This window comes from Chaetomium strumarium, assembly GCF_033439665.1.
Source record: "Chaetomium strumarium strain CBS 333.67 chromosome Unknown B0T15scaffold_1, whole genome shotgun sequence".
Taxonomy (NCBI): domain Eukaryota; kingdom Fungi; phylum Ascomycota; class Sordariomycetes; order Sordariales; family Chaetomiaceae; genus Chaetomium; species Chaetomium strumarium.
In genome coordinates this window covers 4,654,852-4,667,086 of record NW_026944429.1, presented here as the reverse complement: position 1 = coordinate 4,667,086, position 12,235 = coordinate 4,654,852, and the positions used below count along the sequence as shown (strand labels likewise).

General features: G+C 57.5%; 5 protein-coding genes across 5 annotated transcripts; 4 read left to right on the top strand and 1 right to left on the bottom strand.

The window, feature by feature from the left end:
• Window positions 1-771: 771 nt before the first annotated feature.
• On the top strand, window positions 772-1,401 carry B0T15DRAFT_489433 (NUDIX hydrolase domain-like protein; the record flags this gene model as incomplete). Its single annotated transcript, XM_062866600.1, has 1 exon — window positions 772-1,401. One exon carries the CDS (start codon window positions 772-774, stop codon window positions 1,399-1,401), a length of 630 nt encoding a protein of 209 aa, XP_062726560.1.
• Window positions 1,402-1,891: 490 nt separating this feature from the next.
• B0T15DRAFT_519440 (uncharacterized protein) lies at window positions 1,892-2,899 on the top strand. Its single transcript, XM_062868431.1, has 3 exons — window positions 1,892-2,332; window positions 2,412-2,580; window positions 2,653-2,899. The coding sequence occupies exons 1-3, from the start codon at window positions 2,017-2,019 to the stop codon at window positions 2,861-2,863; spliced, it is 696 nt and encodes a 231-aa protein (XP_062726559.1). The 5' UTR covers window positions 1,892-2,016; the 3' UTR covers window positions 2,864-2,899.
• Window positions 2,900-3,292: 393 nt separating this feature from the next.
• B0T15DRAFT_49654 (uncharacterized protein) lies at window positions 3,293-8,718 on the bottom strand. Its single transcript, XM_062867182.1, has 2 exons — window positions 8,415-8,718; window positions 3,293-8,356 (listed from the first exon to the last, which is right to left on the bottom strand). The coding sequence occupies exons 1-2, from the start codon at window positions 8,576-8,578 to the stop codon at window positions 3,715-3,717; spliced, it is 4,806 nt and encodes a 1,601-aa protein (XP_062726558.1). The 5' UTR covers window positions 8,579-8,718; the 3' UTR covers window positions 3,293-3,714.
• Window positions 8,719-9,411: 693 nt separating this feature from the next.
• B0T15DRAFT_482001 (ubiquitin-conjugating enzyme/RWD-like protein) lies at window positions 9,412-10,038 on the top strand (the record flags this gene model as incomplete). The annotated part of the gene is made up of 4 exons (XM_062866063.1): window positions 9,412-9,464; window positions 9,523-9,611; window positions 9,676-9,807; window positions 9,860-10,038. 4 exons carry the CDS (start codon window positions 9,412-9,414, stop codon window positions 10,036-10,038), a joined length of 453 nt encoding a protein of 150 aa, XP_062726557.1.
• A 1,373-nt stretch (window positions 10,039-11,411) lies between these two features.
• Window positions 11,412-12,083, top strand: B0T15DRAFT_507411 (uncharacterized protein; the record flags this gene model as incomplete). Its single annotated transcript, XM_062867647.1, has 1 exon — window positions 11,412-12,083. One exon carries the CDS (start codon window positions 11,412-11,414, stop codon window positions 12,081-12,083), a length of 672 nt encoding a protein of 223 aa, XP_062726556.1.
• Between the last annotated feature and the right edge of the window lie 152 nt (window positions 12,084-12,235).

The following is a 12,235-nucleotide window of genomic DNA, read 5'->3' as shown; positions in this document are numbered from 1 at the left end:
CGTGAACCACACCAAGAGGCGACCTCGCACTGCGACCTGCGGTGTGTCGAGTGGAACGAATATCGAACGTCGTGTGTGCAAGGGACCGAGCGAGCGAGCGAGCTCACCGGTCGGCCGGGGGGTCATGTGTCCGCCTAGCGTTTGACTCGGCAGTTGTCTTGGCTCTTGATCCAACGGGCGGGACTCGGAAGCGCTGATAAACGCCACACGAACTGTGGTACGTACAGCGTTGGTCGCCATCGTTAGCTTCAAAGGGTATACCTTTGTTGCGCGGCTGGTGGATGCTCAAGTTCCGGGAATATATGCACAGTAAATACCCGTTGCTTCTGCAGCTGCCCAGACCACCTGAGTTCCAAGGGTCCCGGCCGTCTTGTGGACCCGGCTTACTCGGAATGCCACCCGATGCTTAGCGCCGATACCTCCAGCATCCGGGGTCCTGTGGAGAGCAGCATGCCATGGGGCGTTCAAGCATGCGTCTATCCAGCTTGCTCGCCGCTCGCATGCTCACCGGTCGCTCGTTTAGGAGGTGCAGCACCTGGGGTAGTTGCTCCAGGAAGGACGGGAGTCGATGTAGCCACAACACTGATTGGCCACGCATCAAATTCTGTTTTAGTGAACAGCATAGAGAGGGATAAAGAGTGACCAAACCTCCCTGCCCTGTCCGACTTCGTAAGTATCGCTAAGGGCGGATAATCAACGTCCTCTGTCCAGGCTCACCAAAGCTCACAACGCTCAGAATCACGTCACCTTCCAGTCATACCGACGATACAGATGGTTCGACAGCAGCCTCCGCCCGGCTCAGATGAGTCGGAGATGAAGGACTGGCTGGAAGAAGTCGACCAGAGCATGGGCTTTCGGCCCGCCAGTGCCTTGGGCATGTCGTGTGGCACCGTGACAATCGACCCCCATCAGGCCAAGGTGCTGGTGATCTGGAATAACCGGCTGAAACTGTATCAGCTTCCGAAGGGCAGGAGAAACATCAACGAGAGCATGCTCGCCGCTGCGCTGCGCGAGACGCACGAGGAGACAGGTCTCCGTGTCACACCTCTGAAGCTCGACATCGCGACTCGGGCAACCCTACCCAAGACTCAGCGGGCGGACACGTCCCAGAAGCCGCCAAACATCACCGAGGGTTATCCGAGTACCGAGTTTGTCGGCGCTTGCCTGTATCCCGATCCGCAGTCCGAGACCGAGGCATTGAAGATCGTCTACTTCTTCGCGGCGACTGCGCGATGCACCGATAAACCGGATTCCGGAACCCAGGAGGAGTGGGAAAAGCTTGACGCAAAATGGATCCCGCTCTCCGAGGTGGACAGCACCCTGCGCTTCGGAGCCGAGGTGCTGACTGTCAAGAAGACGGTGGAGGATATGAGGAGGTCCGGATATACTATTGCTGCATGATGGTAAAGGCCAGGAAACCGAGGAAAGGCACTCGCTGCGCGAGCTCCTTGCTATAATTCTTGATTCTCTCGTCGTCGTGTTTCCTTTCTTCTTCCTTCTTTCCATTTCTCGCGCGCCGTGTTGTGCTGCACGGTTTCCAAGGCAGGAACTGTGAACTTGCCAAACTTCGGGTACCAAGGTTTGTCGATCCGGGCGATGATCTCGGTTATGATATGGGTTTGGCAAAAAGGCTTTCAAAAGCTATTCATGACCTTGTATGATGGGGCTGGATTTCAACGTTTTGCTGTGTTCTTTCTCAACAGACGGAGCTGCTCTGCGCGGATTTTCAGACGTCCAGGGTGCTGCAGAGTTCAGCACTGTGTTAGATATACTGTGCTGCCTGCTAGAATGGGGCCGAGAGCTCAAACCTCGGCCGCTCATGACATCAGAGGTTAAACAGCTTCAAGCTACCCCGCATTGTGCTTGCAATAAGATGTAAATCAACAAGAGACTTTCGCGAACAACATCCCGACTGCCAAGGGTGAGACAATTTGCATTGGAATCTCATCTCTCACGCGTTAGCTACAACTATCCACGTAGACTTATTAGGCGGTTCTGAATCCAGAAGAACCAGGTATGCTCGCACTCAATCGATTGCGTCTTGTTGTTGGCAGAGCTGCCAACCCCGCGCCTTCCAGTGTCCCCTTGTCGCGGCTAGGCACTTACGCCCGCCGATTATCTAGCGTCCGTGAACTCGTCCAGCCAAACACCAGCTCCGCTAGGTCATACCAGAACCTATCCCGGACTAAACCAGTTGCACCACCAGTCGCCAAGATGTCGACGATGCCCGCGAGCCACGGCCACAATGAGGCCTGCTGCAACATCCCGCCGGTAGTTTCGACGGGATACAGTGCCAAAGGCTCCTACGACGAGGTGAACGGCATGAAGACATGTGCGGTACCCCCCTGGCGCCCCGGAAACCCCCTTAAGTTGTACGACTCATCCATTAGATTGATTCTAACTGCTCCCAGACGTGACCGGCCCCGCTGATGCCACGAAAGGAATTGTCATGATCTACGACATCTTCGGGTACTTCGACCAAACTGTACAGGGTGCCGACATCCTCGCAACCAGCAGTGACCAGAAGTACAAGGTCTTCATCCCGGACTGGTTCAAGGGCGAGCCGTGCCCCATTGAGTGGTGGGTTCTTATAGACAGCGTTTGAAGCTTCGAATTGCGCGGTCCCATCACTGAAACACAATGGCCTGCCAGGTACCCTCCCAACACCCCTGAGAAGCAAGAGAAACTAGGCGCCTTCTTCGGCAAGAACCCGCCCCCCGGCGTCGCCCAGCAGCTGCCCGACGTTGTTAAGGCGCTGCAGGCGAAGAACCCCTCGATCAAGTCCTGGGGCATTATCGGCGTAAGCACCCCCCGAGCGCTCTGCTTTCCATGCCATCCAGCCTTCCCTAGTATTCCGCACTAACACCAAGCCTAACATTGAAATCAGTTCTGCTGGGGCGGTAAGGTGGTCAGCCTGGTCACCTCCAGCGACTCCAACCCGTTCTGTATCGGCGCCGAGTGCCACCCCGCGATGGTCGAGCCCAAGGAGGCCGAGACGATCAAGGTTCCCCTGATCATGCTCGCCTCCAAGGAGGAGCCCGACGACAAGGTCAAGCAGTTCGGGGCCAACCTGAAGGGCGCCAAGCACGTCGAGACCTTCAAGGACCAGATCCACGGCTGGATGGCGGCGCGGTCCGACTTGTCCAATGACCGCGTCAAGGAGGAGTACATCCGCGGGTACAAGACGGTGTTGGATTTCTTTGCGAAGAATTGGTCGTCGTGAGTTTGCAACGTAGCCTCTGAGATTTCGCGTAGGGCTAGTGGTGGAAGCTGAGATCAAACAACAACAATAGCTCGATGTCAGACTCAGCTCGGCTGTGAGGGCGGAATGTAGGTCAAAGTGTATAGCCAATACGATCAACGAGGAAGTATGAAGATGTAATGAGTTGGACAGATGATGTTTCTGCACTCGCTCCCTGGCTTCGATATTGTTAATGGTAAAGACAACCGTTAGCCCATTTCCGTCTGTTCTTACCAGGACCTCATCCCTTCGACATTACCAGTACTATACCCGATCAATGGGCAACATGGTATCACATGTTAAATGCATTCCCGCAAACTGTAAATAAGCAGAGTAGGTGAAAAGGGTCCCTGCTTTTCCCAACACTATAACCGCCTCAAGCCAAGGCAAATAAATATATGGGGTAGTGTGTACAGTGCAGGAGGGGGTACAAGCACCATACACATCATCTCTGTGCTACATTTACATTCACATTACACACCACTACCATTATGCGACTTGCTCCACATCGCCAACCCGCCTGAATTCCTCCTTGCCACTCCCGGTCTTCCAGACTCTTCAAGTTGCTTCTTCAGCCTCTTCCCCAAGCTCAGTTGCGCCGCCGAAATCGGCTCCTCTCCTCTCGGGGGCGGTTTCACACCCGCAAGCAGTCCGCCGGCCATACCCATGCCCATTCCGGCGGCCGAGACAAACGGGATGCCACGATGACCGGACGGCGCCACACTACTCTCGCGGTCCGTTGGGCTGTCGAGAGCTCCGTCATCCTGCCCTCTCCTCCGGGTGGACGAGCTGCCCGGTCGGCTGGTGGTCAGAGAAGTCTCAGTACCGTGGCCGCCCTCTGTCCCAGACCTGGAGGAGGATATGTCGTTCGTGTACGTCCTGCGAAGCATATGGCCGAACTTTGCAGCGTCCGCCGGTGCCGACTTGCGCCGTGACCTCGCCGGCGTCGACCTGGTGGACCGGGTAGTGCTGCTGTCTCCTTCTCGGCCCCCCGCAGACCCGGCCCTCTCCCGTTCGGTATCACCGCCACCGCCGTCGCCGTCGCCAGCGAGCCACACCGCCGCCCTCAGGCCCGCCCAAGTACCCCGTGATGCGCTGCTCGCCTCCTCAACGCACTGACACTCGTGTCCAAGGGGACACTCGGTGCCGCCCATGACATGCCACTCGGTCATGCACGCGTCGTGCGCGATGCACCCGCACGCCAGGCAGGGCGAGTACAGGCCGATGACGGGCTGCCAGCAGTAGACACAGTCTATCCTCGTCTGGGGGACGAGGTCGTTGTACTCGCGCTCAGCCGTGCAGCGGTGGCAGACGCCGACTGCGCCGTTCACCACGGGCGTGTGGATGTCGCTTCCGTCGGGCGGGGTGTGTGCTGGGCGAATGTACTCGGCCGGCTCGAGAGGGACGCCCTCGTGGATGCGGCAGAATCCCGTCACATCTACGCCGCGGCCCGAAGAGAGTAGTTCTTGAAGGTATTGTCGACGATCGGCGAAAGGGGAGGTCGGCGATGCGGCCCCGGCGCCATAGAACGGCGGGGAATTGTTCGGGACGCGGGTTTTAGTCTTTTCTGTCATGGACGCAAGCTTATCTTCTCTGAGGACGTCGAATTTCATGATCTCGAGGCGGGATAGGGGCTGACCCCACATTTGAAGAATCTCGGCGTATGCGTAGCGATAGTTGGAGTACATCTGATAGCGACTGCAGTCGATTAGCGGGGTGGAAATCCAGCCGTCGTCGTCGAAGAGGCCTTGGTTTTCCGGAATGCAGGATACCGAGACTGGAACCATGGCAAACAGATCGTCCTTCCAGTCATAGTCATCCGAGAAGGATGTCCGCGACGTTCCGGGGGTGTCCGGACCAGCGCCGGACAAGGTCGAGCTCGCCCAAGCAGCCGCCTGAGGAAGGAGATTGCTCAGCGTGGTCTCAGCGGGGCTCGGCCGCTTTCGGATAGGCTCAGGCGGCGACCCGGAGACGATGCCGGCAAGCGCTCGCGGGAGGCTGGCGGCGATTGCGGCGGCAACGGTCGAGTTGGAGCGGTGGAACAGCCGATTGCTGGGTGAAGTAGACAGACTCTGAGTCTGACCGAGGGTCCGGATCTGCTCTCGAGCGGCATTTGGCGGTGTTTCTCCGCATGAGTAAGAGTGTGACCTCGGCTCGGCCGAACTAGGGATTTCGTCTGAGCTGGGCGGGCCCGAGTAGATGGCCGGGGTATTGGCGGTCCCGGGAGTCGTCATGGCCGAACTGGCTTGGCTCTTCTGGTTCAAGTTCCAGAGTGCAGGATCCGTAGGAAAGTACTCGAGCGAGAATGAAGGTGCTTTCATCGGCAGGGGCGTTTTCGGTTGGGGAAGATGCGATGCTGCGATGGCTGTCTCCTCTTCGATGGAGTAATCCCCAAAGATGCATGCCAGCATCGCTAACATCTGGATATCGGCGATCTTCTCGTAATAGTCGAACAGGTCATTGATCAGCTCCCGGGCTAGGGGGTGATAGCCCCATTTGACTCGCCCGGCGAGCGGGGTGGTGGCTTGGTTTCCCTCCCCATCCCCATCCCCACTGCTGGCACGAGTAACAGCGTCCTTGGCGATGACAAGCACCGACTGTCCTGTGTTTTGGAGGCCGTGAATCTCCAGGGGGATGTCTCTCCGAAGGAGAAGAGCAGCATACTTCCAGACATGCATAAGGTCTTCCTCTCCGTACTTCTCTGCAACCGACGCGTTGTGGGTGCACACATCGCCCCCGTCGCCGAAGATGGCATATTCCTGAGCAAACTGCTTCTTTGACGGCAGTTCGCTTTGCAGGTCGTGGATGGTGATGATGTTTTTCGGTTTGCCGGCTCTCTTCCGGCTCGCTCCGGTGCCAGTCCCCGTGCCAGGACCAGTTCCGGTCCCTCCCCCGCTGGACCGTATAGACTCGTTGGTGCTCCAGGTCTTCCGGAAACGGTGCGCCGGATGGTACCATAGGTTGACTTTGTGCACAGTTGTGTGTTCGGAGTCCGTGGATGACGTGGAGTCTGAGTCCTCGGATTCATCCGACTGGTCCTCTGTTGCAGACGTCTCATCGTAGAGCCGATGTCTGGGAGGGGGTGAGTCGTGGGTTAGACGCCCGAAGCCCGCAAAGGTAGGTTCCCCTTTCGGCCGCTCCTTATGCGACTCTGGGTGGGGAAGGCCGAACAGTGCCTTTGCCTTTTCCTCTTTTGTCGGGAAGAAGCACACCAGCCTGCCATCGTTGGAGAACCGGGCCCCGCAGAAGAAGGGCAATGGAGTGGCGGCCTGTCGTTGGGCGGAAACCAGTGTGGCCGAAGGGTCCAGTTCAGTGCTGGCGCTGAGCTCTTGCGACATGGATGCGGAGCCGCCAGTAGGGATCTCGTCCTCATCCTCTTCGCTGGAGCTTTCATCAGCCAGTGCGTCCATGTCATCATCCAGATCTCGCACGTTCCTGAAGAAAGTAGTACTGGACTCCAGATCAGCCTCGCCAAGCAGATATGTAAATGCCTGGTAGAGGCAGTTCTGCTTCCGCTGCAAGAAGCGGGTTGCAAGCTCCTGCAGCTCCTGCTCGATCTTCGTGTGCGTCTCCTCTGGCATGAACGAAGACTTCTCGACATAGAACCTCGGGGCCTTGTTCTTGGGGTAACCGGTAGGAATGTCCGCCTTGACTTTGATGAAGATCGTATCGCGGTCAACGCCCCATGGCCCTTTCAGGGAAGCGTTCAGCGTGAGGGAATCCATGTCGATGTTTTCCCACTTTACGTTGGGAAGCTGGTTACTGATACGCAGCAATTCATCCTGGATAGGCTCGGGCTCGCCCCATCCGCCACCGTAGCCAGGGCTGAACAGACCCGGGTCTTCCGGACCGACCCGACCCGGCGCGCCTGAGGTCGACTTCTTTTTCGACATGGTGATTCCCCGCATCCAGCCGATCTGGAGCTGGGTCTTATCCATATGCCTGCTTGTATTCGTCTTCGCCTTCATCGACGTGGCCCTCCAAGACGGACCGACACGACGGAGGTTGCTGTTTAGACCAGGTGTGAGGGGACTCTGGCGGAAATGCTCGCCGCTGCCGGGCCGGTCGCTCATGGTCGCATTCCTTCGGTCGCGATGGACAGTATCGTCAACGGTACGGAAGGTCTTGTAAGTGGCACCTTTTCGGGTGAGAATAAGGTTCTTCATCACCGGCGTTCCCTTTGCATAACCAACGGATTCCAGAAGCTCGGGCTCGACCTTGTGGAGTCGCAACTCATTGTCTTCGCCCCATGAGACTAGCTGGAAGTCACGATTATCGATGCCGTCGGCGCTTACACTGCCACGGCTCCTCCAGAGAAATTCTTTGGCTTTGTGGTTGCCATGGCCAGGGAAGATGGCCACAGGCTTCACCGTGCCATCCACGGGGGTTTCGGCATCGAAGCGTTGGTCATAAAGGTACAAGTTTCCTGGCTCCGTTTGAGGCATGGCTAACAACCCGTGGCCAAAGGGAGTATGCCTCGCTCGCCACACTGGGAAGTCGGTGCGAATAACCCTCTGGGGCGTCTCATCATCCTGGCCGTAGTCCCAGAACTTGATGCTCTTGTCCAGAGAGCACGTAGCGAGACAGGTGGACTTCGTCCGGTTCCAGTCGATGCCGTAGATCTTGGACCTGTGGGCACCGATGGTCTTCAGAGGTTCTGCAGCGCGTCTGGTATCCCATATGTGGAGCCAGCGGTCATGGGCGGAGGCTAGAACGTGGGGGTCTTGACGGTTGTACTTGACTTGCGTAGCACCAGCGAACCAGTCACAAAAGGCCAGGACGGGCTGTCTCGGCCTTCGCAGATCCCAACAGTAGACATATCCGTCAACGGCACACGTCGCGAGAGAATCCGGGTGATGAGCAGAGAAGTTGATGTCGGTAATGGCCCGACTATGGGCCTGGAGGGAATGCTCTATCGCGCCCGATGACGAGTCGTCTCGCTTGTTCAGGTTCCACACTAGACAGCGATGGTTCGCCGTGGAAGCAACCCAGTAGTCGCGTGCGGCAAAGGGGGACCACTGCACGTCAACCACAAGCCACGGAAGCCCGTGGCTGCTCAGTCGGCGCGGGGGGCTCCATGGTGAGTCGAGGTCTATGATGGCAAGACCTTCGGGTCTGTAGGCAACGTCAGCAAGAGCGATGACGAGTAAGGAGTAAGGACGGAGGGTCTCACGATGCAAGAGCAACATCTCGGCCCGACGGCGAGATCGTTGCGGATCCCACCAAGCCATCCACATGGATCGTCCCCTCAGCATCAAAGCTCTCGCTGTCGAAGGCGGACCTTATCGATTTCCCTTTCTTTGGAGCATCGGCGAGGCGGACATAGGCTAAAGGCATGGTGATAGATGATAAGCGCCATGAAGCGTGGGCATTGTGCTTGAAAAAGCCAGGGACAACTTTTCCTTGCCGTAACGGTCGTGCGTAAGGGCAGTCGATGGATCCAATATTAGTAGTAGTCCACACACAAGTGACGAAACGCTCAGTCTTGAAGCTGTGCTTGTGCTCTGTTGGTCCGAACTCTAGAGTTGCTCAAAACCCGCCATCTGGCGGACTCCCGCCTAGCCGCCGGCCGCGAGTTCTCGGGCGAAGGAGAACATAGAATTACCGTAACAGCAAAGATGGTCACGGCGACAGTTCGCCAATACCGGTATGGGCACACCCAAATCCTTAAGCTAAGGGGTAGGTACTTGTACCTGGTAGTTTCCAGTTTATGCGGAGGATAAGCTTAATAAGGGACCCCAGCACGTGCAAATTGCGGAAACGGTGGAGCCATTCTGGTCCGTGCGCTTATCGGAAGCTTGGTGGGGCCTCGTCAACAAACGGCGCCCGATGGCTGTCTGCAGTGGAATCCGTTGCCCGGCGTCCATTTCGCTTTCGGTCCTTCTGGCCGCTTCCGCAAACGCTCTCTGGAAACAGCGGACCACAACAGCTTCCTCACCTACTGCGGCACCTGTGCTCGATACATCTAGATATTTTCGAGCCGTCTTATCATAGCTTGCTGCATATTCCAACCCACCCGGGATTCCGATTGCGACATCGCGTGCCCCTCAACCCCTCCTCCTTGGTCTCGTGCTGCGTGCTGTGCTGCTGGCCAACCGTCACGCACTCTACTTATATTACCTTACTCACCGGGTCGCCTTTCCCCTCAAGTAGCCCGACATCTCTCTACCATGGCTCTGCCGAAGCGCATTGTCAAGGAGACGGAGAGGCTTATGGCCGAACCGTACGGACATACCCTGCGGTCCTCCCGCTAAAGCTATGTGCTGACGAGTGTGTCCCAGAGTGCCTGGGATCAGCGCCGTGCCCCATGAAGACAACCTCAGGTACTTTGACGTGGAAATCCATGGCCCTTCTTCATCACCGTACGAAGGTGCGTCCTGCCTCACCTGAGCGACATGGTGTGAAGCGGCCGGTCAGCTAACACAGCGCTACAGGGGGTATCTTTAAACTCGAACTGTTCCTCCCCGATGACTATCCTATGGCCCCGCCTAAGATTCGCTTCCTGACGAAGATTTTCCATCCCAATGTCGACAAGCTGGGCCGCATCTGTCTCGACGTCCTGAAGAGTAGGTTGTATGGCAATCTATGTGCGCGGGGACATCAGCTTACCTGGCTTAGACAACTGGTCCCCTGCGCTACAGATTCGAACGATCCTGCTGTCCATCCAAGCACTTCTCGGCGCCCCCAACCCCGATGACCCGCTAGCCGCCGATGTTGCCAAGAGCTGGAAGGAGGATGAGCAGGCCGCCATCGCTACGGCAAGGGCGTGGACCCAGCAATATGCTGTTCCGAAGTAGCCGTCGCACGGTCTTTCCGCGAACCGGAAGATTGGTATCTAAACAGTGGCTGGTATCATATCGTCATTCAAGGAGTACGGGGTTGGCAAGGTCACACATTCGGGTCGGAGTTGGCGGATTGGGTCTAGAGGCAGAGCTAGGTACCTAGCGATGGTTACGGTGCCTCAGCAACAGGGCCGGGAAACACACCTGAGGGCATGCCATTACTGGTTGGAGTCACGGAATTCGACATCGACTGTAGAGGGACGACCTAGCATAGAAGCTATCCGAGATACTGCTCCCGGGAGGATTACTCCCTCGAGTGCTCACCTTGGTTTAGGTCTACGAACGCGAGGTCTAGGCGGCGAGAGTTGATAGGGACAATCTGGCACTGTTCAACAATCGGGGCATTGTCACACTCTTGGATCAGGAACGTGGGAGGGCCTTTGGATGTGTCACCATACAACGCAGCAGGCCGCTCCAAGTGCGTCCTTTGAATGATTAGTTCAGATAACTCGGCAGCAGTACCTGGTACGCTGTTTGGCCGGTTTCCATCTTAATGCAAGCAGTACGTAATATCCCCAATGTGATGACCACCCGATTCACTGATCCACAATCCGTCTTCTTCGTAACATCCCAGTACAAGCCAGGGTCAACTCTGATCGGTTCCAGTGCGAAACATGCACCAGGATTGTAAGCTAGAATCACTAGAGGTGAGACTAGCCGTCAGGATTGCACAAAAAGCACTAATGTGAGACTCGGAAAGGGAAAAAAAGACGGGTGAAAAAGCAACTTCTAGCCCGACAAGCTACACAACTGTGGGGCAGACCCCACTCATGCAAAGGGCTCCCGTCCATGTGGTTGAGGGCGGTAACCTGCAGGGGCCTACCCTTTTCGGACGCTGCCCGCCCACCCTCTGCTGTTTGTGCTGGGCCACGCTCTTGATGCCAATCCGGGATCCCTCCCCTTGCGTCTCTTTCGATCCCGAATCGATTGCAATGCCATTGTAATAAAGCTTGCATTGAACAGGGCGGGTTGCCAAATCCAATTGACAGATCCATAACTACCGCCCTACCAGAAGCACGGCGACGATCGCCGTTTCGTTTCCACACAAACGCTCCCAGCCACCCGGCGCCCAGAGACGCTTGCGATTCGGGCACCGTCTCCGGCCTCTTCCCCCCTTGGCTTCCGTGGCGCTCGTACCAGGCGCTCCAACGATCCCAACGTCCTTTTCAGTCGCTGTGGCCGACGCGATCTCCCTCCTTGCCGGCTTTGCCCACGCCGCATCACCGCCTCCGCTCGTTTACTGCCGGTTTTTGACGCCAATCAACCGCAACATACCGGACGGTCTCACCCTCGTTTAACCACCATATCTCATCTTGCGCCTCGCAACAATGCCGCCGCAGACTAGTAACGCCACCGCCGCGTCTACGGGCACGGCTGTGCCGGGCAAGCGATTCGAACTTCCCGCTCTCGAATTCAAGTTTGGCTCATTGACGGATGGCACCGATATTCCCCCACCCTTACCGTCTCCAGTACAGGAGAAGAAGACTGCTCCGGCGACACCCGACACGCCAAACGCGAGGAAACCGCAGCAGGAAGGGAGAGACGTGACGGACCGCAAGCCAGGCAACGCATCGCCCAGCTCGCAGTTGTCAGGCGGTTCACCGGCAGGCAGCAAACGACACGCTGAGGATGCCCCTGCTTCGCCTACTCTCTCGAGCCGACCTGCGAGTATTCGCCGCCTGTTGAGTCGCAACAACCTGATGCACCAACCGCACGCCAATGGCGATGGGACGGAGCCAGATGGGCGGCCGCAAAGTCGCGGTAACACCAGCGTTGCCGACTCGCGGAAGGCAAAGCGGCTGAGCGGCTGGTTCGGCCGGCTACGGGGCAACGAGAGCGCTGCGAGCAAGCCTGCGTCTCCCCTTTCGCCGACTTCGCCCCCGGTCGTGGAAGACAAGAAGCCGAAGGGCCCGCCGCCGCCCAAGATCCCCGAGCTCTCGAAGCTCGGCATCCAAGCCGACAGCGGGTTCGGAAGTGATTTATTCAAGGACATAAAGTAATGGTGGACGGCCGGTTTCGATGCCGTGTTACCCCGAGCGGTGGGGCCCGACCCAGCTTGCGACTAGACCAAGTCGGACCGCACGACGACGTAGGGGGACACTGCCTCCCGAGCGGATGGCAGGTGAGAAGAAGTGTTGCTCAGTTTGCAGAC

Excerpts from the sequence above, each read along its gene's own strand:
- B0T15DRAFT_519440 (XM_062868431.1), top strand. The coding sequence starts at position 2,017 with ATGCTCGCACTCAATCGATTGCGTCTTGTTGTTGGCAGAGCTGCCAAC. Across the intron at positions 2,333-2,411 it reads GGTGAACGGCATGAAGACAT|ACGTGACCGGCCCCGCTGAT; the intron begins GTGCGGTACCCC and ends AACTGCTCCCAG. Across the intron at positions 2,581-2,652 it reads GAGCCGTGCCCCATTGAGTG|GTACCCTCCCAACACCCCTG; the intron begins GTGGGTTCTTAT and ends ATGGCCTGCCAG.
- B0T15DRAFT_49654 (XM_062867182.1), bottom strand. The coding sequence starts at position 8,578 with ATGCCTTTAGCCTATGTCCGCCTCGCCGATGCTCCAAAGAAAGGGAAA. Across the intron at positions 8,357-8,414 it reads CGAGATGTTGCTCTTGCATC|ACCCGAAGGTCTTGCCATCA; the intron begins GTGAGACCCTCC and ends CGTTGCCTACAG.